The sequence below is a fragment of the Taudactylus pleione genome, unplaced genomic scaffold (assembly GCF_031769625.1).
Source record: "Taudactylus pleione unplaced genomic scaffold, aTauple2 ptg000363l, whole genome shotgun sequence".
Taxonomy (NCBI): Eukaryota; Metazoa; Chordata; class Amphibia; order Anura; family Myobatrachidae; genus Taudactylus; species Taudactylus pleione.
In genome coordinates, this window is record NW_028284764.1 from 1603402 (window position 1) to 1617500 (window position 14099).

At 51.6% G+C, this 14099-nt stretch overlaps 1 protein-coding gene across 5 annotated transcripts in view; it reads left to right on the plus strand.

Annotated features, from left to right (window-relative positions):
• The first annotated feature begins 6204 nt into the window (after positions 1-6204).
• CDC42BPA (CDC42 binding protein kinase alpha) overlaps positions 6205-14099 on the plus strand; it is a 289477-nt gene continuing 281582 nt past the window's right edge. For all 5 annotated transcript variants that reach the window (XM_088444439.1, XM_088444443.1, XM_088444441.1 and 2 more), the window contains exon 1: positions 6205-6603. In XM_088444439.1, coding sequence (XP_088300565.1) covers positions 6432-6603 — 172 coding nt within the window. In that variant the 5' untranslated portion in view covers positions 6205-6431. The remainder of the gene's footprint in view (positions 6604-14099) is intronic.

Below are 14099 nucleotides of genomic sequence, written 5' to 3' on the forward strand. Positions count from 1 at the left end.
TCCAGTGACATGGCACCTGTACCCTATACCTGGTGATTTTTCTACTGCCCATGTGCAGATCTCTGAGAAAATGGCCACTGTGCATGTGATTTGTGCGTCAGTGATGCCATGGGACTCCAGAGAGATAGGCCCCCGTGGACCATGCACCCACTGTCCCCAACCCTCGTCTAGTCCATGTCCTACTTAGTAAGTCAGTTTAATGCTCTGTGTTGTGCCATAGATATGCCACATTACGGTTACTGTACCGTTGATCTGTCATGTGTTACAGTTACTGTGTACCCTGCACGGTGCTGCCGAAGCTTTGTGGCGCCATGAAAAATAAAGGATAACAATAACCCGCCATGGATCTTGGTGCTTTAGCACGTCACAACACAGCGTAGGTTCACCTGCTAGTACACCCACACTGGTTAGCTGGGCTTTGGGGGCAAAAAGCCATATGATCCTCCCACCGGAGACTACCAAAGACTAGGGCTCTTCCCGGACCCCTTGGTCTGTGGACGCCAGGGTAACAAGCTTTTCATCCCCTGCAACTTGCATAGGACTCACTATAACAAAACAGTACATAAATAAATGCACATTTTGCTATTTATTACTTTATAACTTAGAGGTAAAACACAGAGCCTTATTTTCGTGTTGCCTCATAGTCCAGATGAGAAAGGAAATATCTTTTAATTTCATTATTGAAGAGCCCCAGCACTTTCTGCAACAAGTTTGGTATTCACTCAGGGAAGGGGGCGCTGCATATGTGTATTCTACTGGGGGCGGGTTGAGGAACCCCACTGAAATTAATGTGCTATTAAACAATGCATTTGCACGGGATGCGGTCACTGAGATTCTGTTGTTCAGAATGCCGGGATCCCGAAGGTAAGTAGTTGGGTTAGGATTTGGGCACTAGAGGGAAGGTTAGATAATATAACGTTTGTGGTTGGGTGGTGTGACACTAGCATCTGGGTGATGTGACACTAGCATCTGGGTGATGTGAAGCTATCATCTGGGTGATGTGACACTAGCATCTGGGTGATGTGACGCTAGCATCTGGGTGATGTGACGCTAGCATCTGGGTGATGTGACGCTATCATCTGGGTGATGTGGCGCTATCATCTGGGTGATGTGACGCTAGCATCTGGGTGGTGTGACGCTAGCATCTGGGTGATGTGACGCTAGCATCTGGGTGGTGTGACGCTAGCATCTGGGTGGTGTGACGCTAGCATCTGGGTGATGTGACGCTAGCATCTGGGTGGTGTGACGCTAGCATCTGGGTGATGTGCCACTAATGTTTGGGTGGTGTGACAACAGTGACTGAATGATGTGACATTAGCAGTTGGATGGCATCACACTTGTGGCACTAGCAGCTGAGTGGTGACACTAATGTTTGGGTGGTGGGAAAAACAAAATAGGGACATTTCCCGGGACAAATCTTTAAAATCTGGGACTGTACATGGAGAAGTTCCCCATAGCCACAAATCAGCTTGGAGGTAGCATGTATCAAGTACCTGCTATAAAATGATAGGTAGGTGCTGATGATAGGTAGATGGGGAACCGCCCCACTGGTCCTCTTCTCCACGCTTATCACCGTTTGATACATCTACCCCATGTTACTAAATAGCCCCTATTGTGCCAGTAGAGATTGTTGGTCATCAATAAAAGATTTTAATATTGTAAAACATATTTTAAAGAGGTGGAGATTGTGCTTAGAGAGGGTTGGTAAGTAGTGGAAATAGGGTAATATGAAGTCACTTATCCCTAGGCTATCCACAGCATCCTTCTCAGGTCTGAGACAGCCTATATCCCGGGATAATGAGAACACTGGTGGTAACTACCCCCATCCCCCTGCTGGGACCAGCAGCTCCCGAGGCCACAGCTTGCCTCACCTGCCCTCCAAACAGCCCAGTAGGGGTTATTGATCCCTACATGCGATCACGCAGCGCTCTGTGGATGCATCCAGGCATCACTGGTCCCCATGGCAGCTGCTTTTTATTCACAAATTTGAGTAACTGGGAATAGTATTGTGATTCCATCATGGCTGCAGGCTCAGTACTGGGAGACATTACAGTGTGACTATACAGGACAAGGGATAGTTATGGATTCAGGGGGGGGGAGGGAGGTTTATCAAAGCTTGGAGAGAGATAAAGTACCAATCAGCGTCTGCCACGTTACAGGCCGATTCGGAAAAATGACAGTTAGACCCTATTTGTTTGCTACGTTATCTCTCTCCAAGCTTTGATAAATCTCCCCCATGATCCGCTGTACTTTGCCACAGTGTGTGAGTGAAATCGCTCTGCACATACTCACATAAGCAGCGCACACGTATGTGCAGTTGCAGACCTGTGTATACTGGTTGCTTATGCCTCCTTAGATCTGGAGAGGAGGGTCGGGGCTGTCTGATATACACTGAGGGCCTGATTCAGTAGTGCACTGCTGAACGCAGATTCACGATGTTCACAGAATGGCTCCTGCTAACTCACTCGCAGACTGGCAGTGATTGACAGTCTGCTGCATTTGTGGGCAGGGAAGGGGCAGCGATGCCCTCCGATTTCCGAAAACGGAGGCGTGCTGTTGCGGGGGAGGTATAAAGTCAGGATCTCCATCGGCTGACGGCGATTTCCTGGCCTCTTCCTCTAAATTGCGGCGGCCGGCTGTGGGACCCCATGGGTCACCGCAGCCAGCCGGTCGATGTTATGCAGATTATCGAAATGCCGACGCCTATCTTATCCCGATGCTGAAACACCGACCACTGCCAACCCTTAGCCCGGGAATGGGGGGGTTAGGTTTAGGGACCCCTGGGGGGACTTAGGGTGAGGCACCCCCCGGGGAAGGTTAGGCTAGGGGAAGGGGGGTTTAGGCACCAGGGGGGGGAATTAGGGTCAGGCACCCCCCCTTCCCCCGGGAGGGTTAGGTTTAGGGTGCGGGGAGGGGGGGTTAGGTTTAGACACCCCTGGGGGGAGGTTAGGGTTAGGCACTAAGGGGGAGGTTAGGGTTGGGGGGGAGAGGTAGGTTACTTACCTTTAGCTGTCAGGCTTTCAACACTGATGTCGGTATTTGATCCGGCGGCATTACATACCGATTCCGTGGTTGGGTGGTGTGACGCTAGTGGCTGGGTGATGTGACGCTAGTGGCTGAGTGGTGTGACGCTAGTAGCTGGGTGATGTGACGCTAGTGGCTGGGTCGGGTGGTGTGACGCTAGTGGCTGGGTGGTGTGACGCTAGTGGCTGGGTCGGGTGGTGTGACGCTAGTGGTTGGATGGTGTGACGCTAGTGGCTGCATGGTGTGACGCTAGTGGCTGGATGGTGTGACGCTAGTGGTTGGGTGGGGTGACGCTAGTGGTTGGGTGGTGTGACGCTTGTGGTTGGGTGGTGTGATGCTAGTGGTTGGATGGTGTGACGCTAGTGGTTGGCTATTAGACAGTCTCCTCCTGTATACCATTCTCTCTCCCTATTAGACAGTCTCCTCCTGTATACCATAGATTCTATGACAGAAGTTCCCAAACTGTGCCATTACAGTCCACGTTTTAGGGATAGCCATGATTGAGCACAGGTGACTTAATTAGAACCTCAGTCAATTTGATTTAACCATCTGGACTCAAGTATGGATATCCTTAAAACCTGGACTGTAAAGGCGGAGTTTGGGAACAGCTGCCCTATAAGGTATTCTTCTCCTGTTTGCCATCCACTCTCTTCCTGAGACAACCTTCCCCTGTACTTTATGTACTCTCCCTGTTAGACGGGCTCCATTTTTATCATGCACTCTCCCTATGTATCCCATGCACTCTCCCTGTGAGACATCCTCCTCCTGTATCCCCATGCACTCTCCCTGTGAGACACCCTCCTCCTGTATCCCCATGCACTCTCCCTGTGAGACACCCTCCTCCTGTACCCCAGCACTCTCCCTGTGAGACCCCCTCCTCCTGTACCCCAGCACTCTCCCTGTGAGACACCCTCCTCCTGTATCCCAGCACTCTCCCTGTGAGACACCCTCCTCCTGTATCCCAGCACTCTCCCTGTGAGACACCCTCCTCCTGTATCCCCATGCACTCTCCCTGTGAGACACCCTCCTCCTGTACCCCAGCACTCTCCCTGCGAGACACCCTCCTCCTGTACCCCAGCACTCTCCCTGTGAGACCCCCTCCTCCTGTACCCCAGCACTCTTCCTGTGAGACACCCTCCTCCTGTACCCCAGCACTCTCCCTGTGAGACACCCTCCTCCTGTATCCCAGCACTCTCCCTGTGAGACACCTTCCTCCTGTACCCCAGCACTCTCCCTGTGAGACACCTTCCTCCTGTACCCCAGCACTCTCCCTGTGAGACCCCCTCCTCCTGTACCCCAGCACTCTCCCTGTGAGACACCCTCCTCCTGTACCCCAGCACTCTCCCTGTGACACCCTCCTCCTGTACCCCAGCACTCTCCCTGTGAGATATCCTCCTCCTGTACCCCAGCACTCTCCCTGTGAGACACCTTCCTCCTGTACCCCAGCACTCTCCCTGTGAGACACCCTCCTCCTGTACCCCAGCACTCTCCCTGTGACACCCTCCTCCTGTACCCCAGCACTCTCCCTGTGACACCCTCCTCCTGTACCCCAGCACTCTCCCTGTGAGATATCCTCCTCCTGTACCCCAGCACTCTCCCTGTGAGACACCTTCCTCCTGTACCCCAGCACTCTCCCTGTGAGACACCCTCCTCCTGTACCCCAGCACTCTCCCTGTGAGACACCCTCCTCCTGTACCCCAGCACTCTCCCTGTGAGACACCCTCCTCCTGTATCCCAGCACTCTCCCTGTGAGACACCTTCCTCCTGTACCCCAGCACTCTCCCTGTGAGACACCTTCCTCCTGTACCCCAGCACTCTCCCTGTGAGACCCCCTCCTCCTGTACCCCAGCACTCTCCCTGTGAGACACCCTCCTCCTGTACCCCAGCACTCTCCCTGTGACACCCTCCTCCTGTACCCCAGCACTCTCCCTGTGAGATCTCCTCCTGTACCCCAGCACTCTCCCTGTGAGACACCTTCCTCCTGTACCCCAGCACTCTCCCTGTGAGACACCCTCCTCCTGTACCCCAGCACTCTCCCTGTGACACCCTCCTCCTGTACCCCAGCACTCTCCCTGTGAGATATCCTCCTCCTGTACCCCAGCACTCTCCCTGTGAGACACCTTCCTCCTGTACCCCAGCACTCTCCCTGTGAGACACCCTCCTCCTGTACCCCAGCACTCTCCCTGTGAGACACCTTCCTCCTGTACCCCAGCACTCTCCCTGTGAGACCCCCTCCTCCTGTACCCCAGCACTCTCCCTGTGAGACACCCTCCTCCTGTACCCCAGCACTCTCCCTGTGACACCCTCCTCCTGTACCCCAGCACTCTCCCTGTGAGATATCCTCCTGTACCCCAGCACTCTCCCTGTGAGACACCTTCCTCCTGTACCCCAGCACTCTCCCTGTGAGACACCCTCCTCCTGTACCCCAGCACTCTCCCTGTGACACCCTCCTCCTGTACCCCAGCACTCTCCCTGTGAGATATCCTCCTCCTGTACCCCAGCACTCTCCCTGTGAGACACCTTCCTCCTGTACCCCAGCACTCTCCCTGTGAGACACCCTCCTCCTGTACCCCAGCACTCTCCCTGTGAGACACCCTCCTCCTGTACCCCAGCACTCTCCCTGTGACACCCTCCTCCTGTACCCCAGCACTCTCCCTGTGAGACACCCTCCTCCTGTACCCCAGCACTCTCCCTGTGAGACACCTTCCTCCTGTACCCCAGCACTCTCCCTGTGAGACACCCTCCTCCTGTACCCCAGCACTCTCCCTGTGAGACACCCTCCTCCTGTACCCCAGCACTCTCCCTGTGAGACACCCTCCTCCTGTACCCCAGCACTCTCCCTGTGAGACACCCTCCTCCTGTACCCCAGCACTCTCCCTGTGAGACACCCTCCTCCTGTACCCCAGCACTCTCCCTGTGAGACACCCTCCTCCTGTACCCCAGCACTCTCCCTGTGAGACACCCTCCTCCTGTACCCCAGCACTCTCCCTGTGAGACACCCTCCTCCTGTACCCCAGCACTCTCGGTGTGAGAGACAGCTGACTGTGTGTACCCGGCCGGTCCTCCTCCCTCCTCCTCCTCCTCTCCTCCATCCCCGGCTCCCAGCCTCCTCCTCCATCCCCGGCTCCCAGCCTCCTCCTCCCTCCGTCCATCCTCCTCCTCCCCCCCGGCCCTGTGGATCTCACACAGCAGCAGCCGCCCCCCTCCCCCCAGCAGCCGGGTGTGACGGAGCCCGCAGGATCCTCTGTGTCTCTCCCGGATCCTCCTCTTCTCCTCCTCGGGACATGGCGGGCGGGGCCGGCTCGCGGGTTACCCGGCGGGCTCCGGCGGGTCACGGCGGCCCGAGGCCCTGATCGCGCCCGGTGGGTGGCGGCGGCGGAGGAGGCGACCCGGCGGCGGGTGAGAAGATGGCGGGCGAGGTCCGCCTGCGGCAGCTGGAGCAGCTGATCCTGGAGCGGCCGGGCCGCGGGGCCGGGATGAGTGTGGAGAGCCTGCTGGACTCGCTGCTCTGCCTGTACGACGAGTGCTGCGTGTCCCCGCTCCGCCGGGAGAAGAACATCCACGACTACATCGAGTGGGGTGAGTCACCCGGGCACCGCTGCTGCTGCTGGCACATGAAGGGGGTGTAGGGGTCACTGGCGTGGCCATAGGGGTAGTGCCCATTCTGGGGGTGACACTGCTGTTGCTAGGGGTTACTGTGGTATTGCAGGTAGGGGGGCAAAGCTCTTCCTGGGGTGACACTGCTGTTGCTGGGGGTTATTCTTGAATTACAGAGAGGGGACAGTGCCCATTCTGGGGTGACATTGCTGTTGCTAGGGGTTACTGTGGTAGTGCAGGTAGGGGGTAATGCTCTTCCTGGGGTGACACTGCTGTTGCTGAGGGTTACTGTGGTATTATAGAGAGAGGACAGTGCTCTTCCTGGGGTGACACTGCTGTTGCTGGGGGTTACTGTGGTATTATAGAGATGGCAGTGCCCTTCCTGGGGTGACACTGCTATTGCTTTGGTTACTGTGGTATAATAGAGAGAGGACAGTGCTCTTCCTGGGGTGACACTGCTGTTGCTGGGGTTACTGTGGTATTATAGAGAGATGGCAGTGCCCTTCCTGGGGTGACACTGCTATTGCTTTGGTTACTGTGGTATTATAGAGAGAGTACAGTGCCCTTCCTGGGGTGACACTGCTGTTGCAGGAGGTTATTCCTGTATTACAGAGAGAGGACAGTGCCTTTCCTGGGGTGACACTGCTGTTGCAGGGGGTTATTCCTGTATTACAGAGAGAGGACAGTGCCTTTCCTGGGGTGACACTGCTATTGCTGGGGTTACTGTGGTATTATAGAGAGAGGACAGTGCTCTTCCTGGGGTGACACTGCTATTGCTGGCAGTTACTCTGGTATTACAAAGAGAGGGCAATGACCATCTTGGGGTGACACTGTTGGTGCTGGAGGTTATTATATTTCAGAAAGAGGGCAGTGGCCGTCCTTGGGGACAGTGGTCTTGCTGTGGTATTACAGGGAGGAGGTAGTGCCCTTCCTGGGGTGACACTGCTGTTGCTGGGGGTTACTGTGTTATTGAAGGGAGCGGGGGCAATGCCCATCCTGGGGTGACACTGCTGTTGTTGGGGGTTACTATGGAATTACTAAGAGAGGGCAGTGCCCATCCTTGGGGACAGTGCTGTTGTAGGGTTACAGTTGCATTACAGAGTGGGACTGTGCCCATCCAGGTGGACTTTTGGGGGGTTTACAGTGAAATTACAGGGGTACAGGGCACACTGATATAGCTAGAAGGGCAGTTCATGTTCTGGAGAACAATACTGTTGGGGTATATTATTGGGGGGTTACTATGGTATAATCTGACAATACACCGTTATTACTGGTACATTTTGGGGGACACTCTTGGTAAGGAGTATGGCCGGCAGTTTCATTACCTTGGACACTTTATTAAGGGGTGGGACAGGATGGCCGAACAGGTGTATGCTGTCCCTTCTTGGAGAATCTGATGACATTTTGGGGCACAATTGACTAGGGCGGTACCAACATGTCTCTGGAGACATGATTTCTGGATGACATTGGCCTACTGTTTAATGGGAGGGTAAGCTGTCATTACTGGGGGGTACTGGGGGAGGAGTATACAGTGACATCTGTGGTCAGCGGGGCTACACTGGGAAAGTAACATGCCACTCACATGTCTTGGGATAATATAGTTACATGAGTAGTTGAGTATATAAAGGACTGGTGTGAGTTACTGTCATCCATATGTAGAGGCCATGTGTTATTTGGATATGACTCGGAGGGATAGTGCAGGGGCGTAACTAGGGTTAATGGCACCCAGGGCAAACTTTAAAAAAAATTGCACCCCTTGAAACCTATAAAATTCTGTCTGCATTCTTATATTAATGCTCACGCTGGTTACTCGTTATAAAGTGATGAAAACAAAATATTCTTGGTAAAAAAAAAAAAAAAAGATTTTTTTTTTTTTAAACTATAAACATAGCATCCCCAAAAAATTGTCGCCCAGGGCTCATGCCAAACCCTAGTCACACAACTGTTACATTGGCCTGACGGGTACTATGTACACTGCATTAGAATACAGACCTGCAACTAAATAAAGGTGCCTACACACTCAGTGATATTTTACACGATTTTCCCGATTCCGAAGCATCGTGACAACAAATCGTGTAAAGTATGCCCAAATCGTGAGTCCCCACTCACGATGCCGATGCGCGTCCCCGCGGGTCGTACATCGCATCTTCAGATCTGCCGTGCTGTAGGGCAGATCTGACCATCTCGGTCACGATGCACTGGAATAGTTAGGAGCCACGATAGATCGTTTGTCACATTGGACAGTTTTTAACACCAAATCGTGCCCACGACTGCCGGGGAGCTGCCGGGGAGACTTCAAGGGGAAATGGGACACAATGTCGGATCGTGAGCACATCGCCAAGTATGTAGGCCCCTTAAGGCTAAACTACTTACTGCTGTGTGTGTTCCTCCTACTGGTTTTCATGCCAGGATTTAGGTGATACATTCTCCAGTGGGCGTCCATGAGGACTGGGAGTAACTAGGATGGGACTCGGGATGAGGTGACATTTGGTTCCAGAGTTCCTGGATAGTCCCAGAGTTACTGTCTGCTAAAATAGTTTATTGCTTAGGTGCTTTTGAAACTACAAAAAAAAATGTGACCATCCCCCTTCATGACCAGTGTACAGAAATATGTCCCGCAGGATCGCAGCCCAATTTTCCATTGGTAGACTCTCTGTACTATTTGCTCCTGGCTGTACGTCTGTTCTTGTTTATTTATTTATTACCAGTTATTTATATAGCGCACACATATTCCGCAGCGCTTTACAGAGAATATTCGGCCATTCACATCAGTCCCTGCCCCAGTGGAGCTTACACTCTATGTTCCCTATCACATCCGCACACACATACACACTAGGGTTAATTTTTGTTGGGAGCCAATTAACCTACCAGTATATTTTTGGAATGTGGGAGGAAACCGGAGTACCCGGAGGAAACCCACGCAAGCACAGGGAGAATATACAAACTCCACACAGTTAGGTCCGTGGTGGGAATTGAACCCATGACCTCAGTGCTTGTTGAGATGCTTTTCTGAGCCTTAATGATGTTTAGCTTTATAGATTAATGGATGCCAATAAAACATGATCTGTATAGGTTATTGCCTAGTAAACCATTGCTAATGCAGTTTATGTAGACATCTAGCTACTCCTATGCAATGTGTCACTGAAATCTGCCGGTTTCCTTTGTGCACCAGCTGGGAAATACTGATAGATAGAACTGTTTCCCCAAGGTCACAGCTAGGTGGAAGTGAGTTGCAGGATGTCTCTCATCCCTCCAGTGACCCAGGTTGCTAACTGCACGGTTCTGTGACTCCTGGAGCTGACAGCCCTTGCTCTGAGCCCGATGTCGGAGACCGCACTTCGTGTCCGCGGCAGTAAAATTGTTACCCCTGAAATGCGCTAGACTCTAATATCTGTTGTCCTGTAATTGCAAATAGCAGCATGTTCGGGGATGCTCATATACTGCATATAATGTCATTTCCTGTGTTCCCTGCTTTCATCTACACAATGACAGCAGCCGCTTGGTAACGCTGTGAGTGGCTTTATCATTTCCAACAGATGTCCACTTGGTGTGGTGTCAGAGAAGGACACAGCAGACGGGTAATCTGTCAGTGTACTGGTACACCCTGACTTAGCAGCTGGTTACGGGGGATTCCGATACCCCCGCAATAGCTTATGTCACTAGACGGTGGCTGGACGGTGATCTGGGCCAATTTACATCAGCCTATTGCCGGCACTCTGTTCCCTGTATTCTAATTCTCCAACTTTCCGGAGTTTATAGACGTGACTGTGCATTTATAAGCATTGCTCTTTTCAATGGGCTGTTTGTTGGTGTAGTCTGACTTTTTCTCACCCCACATAAAGCCTTGTACGGTCTTTCTGGAAGACAGTGTTAAATTGGGATACATCAAGCGTTGTTAATTTCTTCTTTTACAGTTAATTTTTAGCACTTATTAGTGATTCTTTACAAATCTTTAGTCTAATGGTGCATACACACTAGACGATATGCTCCCTGAGCGATATCGTCTAGTGTGTCCCCGGCAGGCTGTGCTCAATGTCGTTCATGACATTGAGCGCAGCCGCTGAACGATATCATTAGCGATATCGTTCAGCGCCGGGCTCTCTCACCCATTCCCTGACATGCAGCAACCTGACGAGGTCGTCAGGTTGGCCTGCATGTCAGCCCGATGAACGAGGATGACGAACGACCCGCGGGAACGCGCGTCGTCGTCATCGTTCATCTTTTTTGTGTTAAAAATGGCCGATAAAGTGGACGACTGAACGATAACGATATCGTTATCGTTCAGTCGTCCACTTTAATCGCCCAGTGTGTACGCACCATTAGTCCTCTTTAAATGCTTGAATCACTGGATTTGGGTCCAGGTTTTCCCAGCACTGGCATCTCAATGGTAAGTATTGGGCTTAGGGGAGGGGTGGGGTTAGGCATTGGGGGGTATGGTTAGGCATTAGAGGGGGGGTTAGGCACTAGGGGGGTTTAGGGTTAGGCCCGTAGGGGGGGGGTTAGGGGGCGAGGGGGAGGTTAGGTTTAGGCACTGGGGGGGGAGAGGGTTTAGGCATCAGGGGGAGGGTTAGGATACTGACAGACAGCTCTTAGTATCCTAACCCTGTCGGGATCCTGAGCGCTGGCATCCTGTACCCAACCCATTTTACAGGCGTGATTGTTTATGGCTAACACAGTACTGTGTTTAGACAATTCTATTGAAAGCTATTAGATTGCACAGCTTGATCTCACTGTGCGTGCAACCAGCTTAAGTTTTCTAGTCCGTAAAGCTCTTTAACACCTTTTTTTTTTTTAATGTTAATATTTGTACATAGGTCCTGATTAATAGATGGACGCAGTGCAAATATTTACGCAGTTGAGCGATTATCGGTAAGCCGCATGCGCCATGGTACACTACTCTAGTCGCTCGCAACTACTTGTTGCTCACAGTGTGATCGACAGGCAGGGAGCGTTTGAAGTACGCGATCACTTGGATTTGCAAAGGCGCAGATTGGGTGTCTCAATACTAATGACATTAGCGTACAACTGTAAGTCAGACTCATAGATGTCTTCTACAACAGGGCCTGCTATCCCACAAGTAACGGAGCCTCTGTTATCATCCGTGTACACGTGATAGAAGCAAGTTGCTGTTGTGTGTATAACATCACTTTAAATGAAAATGTCTTTGAAGCATTGCAGGAAATAGTGGCCTTCCTGTTAAATGACCATAAAATCGGGTAAATACGTCATATTGAGAAATGGCTGCATGATTTTTGGAGACCTTGCTGCATTTTTTAAATGTAATAATCAGACTTGTTTTTCATTGTCTATTGGGGGGCATCCACTAGACGTTTTTATCCCTGTCCAACCTCTTAACGATTTTCCCTTGAAGTTTCCCTTGAAATTTGATCTTCCACTCTGAACAATTTGCAAAAGATCTAACGATAAACTGTTGTTTCAATCTGTGATTGAGAGCTTTCAGCTATAGTGGGCAGATAGTGGTTCATCGTTTGTTCGTTCAGCTTGAACGATGTGTAAACGATTTGTAAGCAATCAAGTGAAATTGACCTGCATGTTCAGTCGATGGAGGAGACGATCAAACGACCAGCGGGAGCGCGCATCGTACATCGTTAGAAACAATTACTGCACGATGTTCAAACGATGTTTGACCGATTATCGAACGATTTTATCATTATCGTTCAACTTTATCGTCTAGTGGATACCCCCCTTATGTCAGTCTGTTTGCTTGTTTAGTGAATCAGGTGGAAAAAAACAAATGCACAATAAAAAAAAAACCAGATAACATATTTGGAATTACCTCCAGCGTTACAGACCTCTGGCGAGCTTTCTCTTTTTGAAGAAACGGATCGTCGACATGAATCACATTTTGCAAAGTACTTTAGGGGCTCATTCTCACCAACCCAGTTTGATTTATGTTTCTTAAATGTTAGTAAACGCACAAGGAGTGCAATAAAAGTAGTTTTGACACACGGCTCTGAGTAATGGGCGCCCGACGGAGCACTTTAAATGTTGCTCCCGTTGGGCACAAATGCCAGGGGTGGTCACGTTTCTGCTTGTACCCTCCTGAAGTGGCAAGCAGAAATGTGCGAACAGTCCTGGTTTTGGGTGCGCAAATGTGCTAACCAGGACTGTAGACGCGTTTAGTGGTTTACGCAGCTAAACCCGGTCTATTCGGGCGTGATATGCCAGAAAAGGCATGGGCGTCCAGAAACTTCCGCAGGGCTGTCCGTTGGGAAGGTGAGGGGAGGCCTATCGCAGGGCTGTCCCTGCGTTAAGAATGCATAGTACGTACATTCCGTACACGTTATCAATGATAATAGATGCGGCTCTACTTATCTGACATCTGCTATCATTTTTTATGCGGCATATATTTTGTTCCTATCCATTACTTCCATACGGGATGCAGTGAGGAAGCCGACGGTCGAAATGCCAACACCTATCATTAGCCCTACGCTGCGAGACCGACGCCTGGCATACTGAACGAAAGCAAGCCAGGCGGCGGACAGCCGCGGGGGGGGGGGGTGGTTAGGGACTCCTGGGGGGAACGTAGGGTTAGGCACCACCCCGGGAGGGTTAGGGTTAGGCTAGGGGAAGGAGGGGTTAGGCACCCCCCGGGGAGACGTTAGGTTTAGGCACCACCCCTCGGGAGGGTTAGGTCTAGGGTGCGGGGAGGGGGGGGGGTTAGGTTTCGGCACGTGGGTGGAGGTTAGGCACCCCTAAGGGAGGGTTAGATAGTGTTCACTCTAGCTCGTTTGTGCGCGCGCGTCCGAAAAGGGGGCGTGTCTATAAGACGCATCCCCTTTTCGCCACTATTGGGGGCGTGCCCGGCACTTACGGACACGCCGGGCAGCCCCCAAGCCCTGCGTCTATTCTCCGGCGGTGACCGGGTCACCGCACATTTCACCCGCGGGACACTGCGACCCGCGGGTGAAGACAGTTCCCGCAGGCTGTTAGGGCAGGGCGCTTTTTGCCTTCCAGAAAGAGGGCAGGGCGCCCTGTCGGGATCTGGTCCTTTCTAGCTTCCGACGTCGGTATTACATCCGCCGGGCTGACGTCCGGCGGGATGTAATACCGATTCCCTTCCATACAGTACACTTAATATAACATCCCCCAAATGAAAACATTTACCTTTAAAGGTTCATTTATACAGTGTCTTTTTATGTGTATGCATATGAGCGATACACGGATATGTTATTTCAACCTACTGTACTTCTACTGATTGGAGGCTTGCCATGACGATGGATGTTTCTATTCTTCATGTGTTGAGAATCTTCTGTGATAAATGACAAATATGAGTTTGGTCTGTTACATTTCTGTCTGCACGAATTCCTACCGAGCCGTCCAGTCCAGGTGGACTATTGCGACCTACGAACTGCCTCCCGGCACACTTATTAAGCTTTGTTTATAATGTACGGCTTATCGATTTTGGATACTCTCCAGGAAATACTTCATTACGTAGCCCAGGGAATAGCAATAGT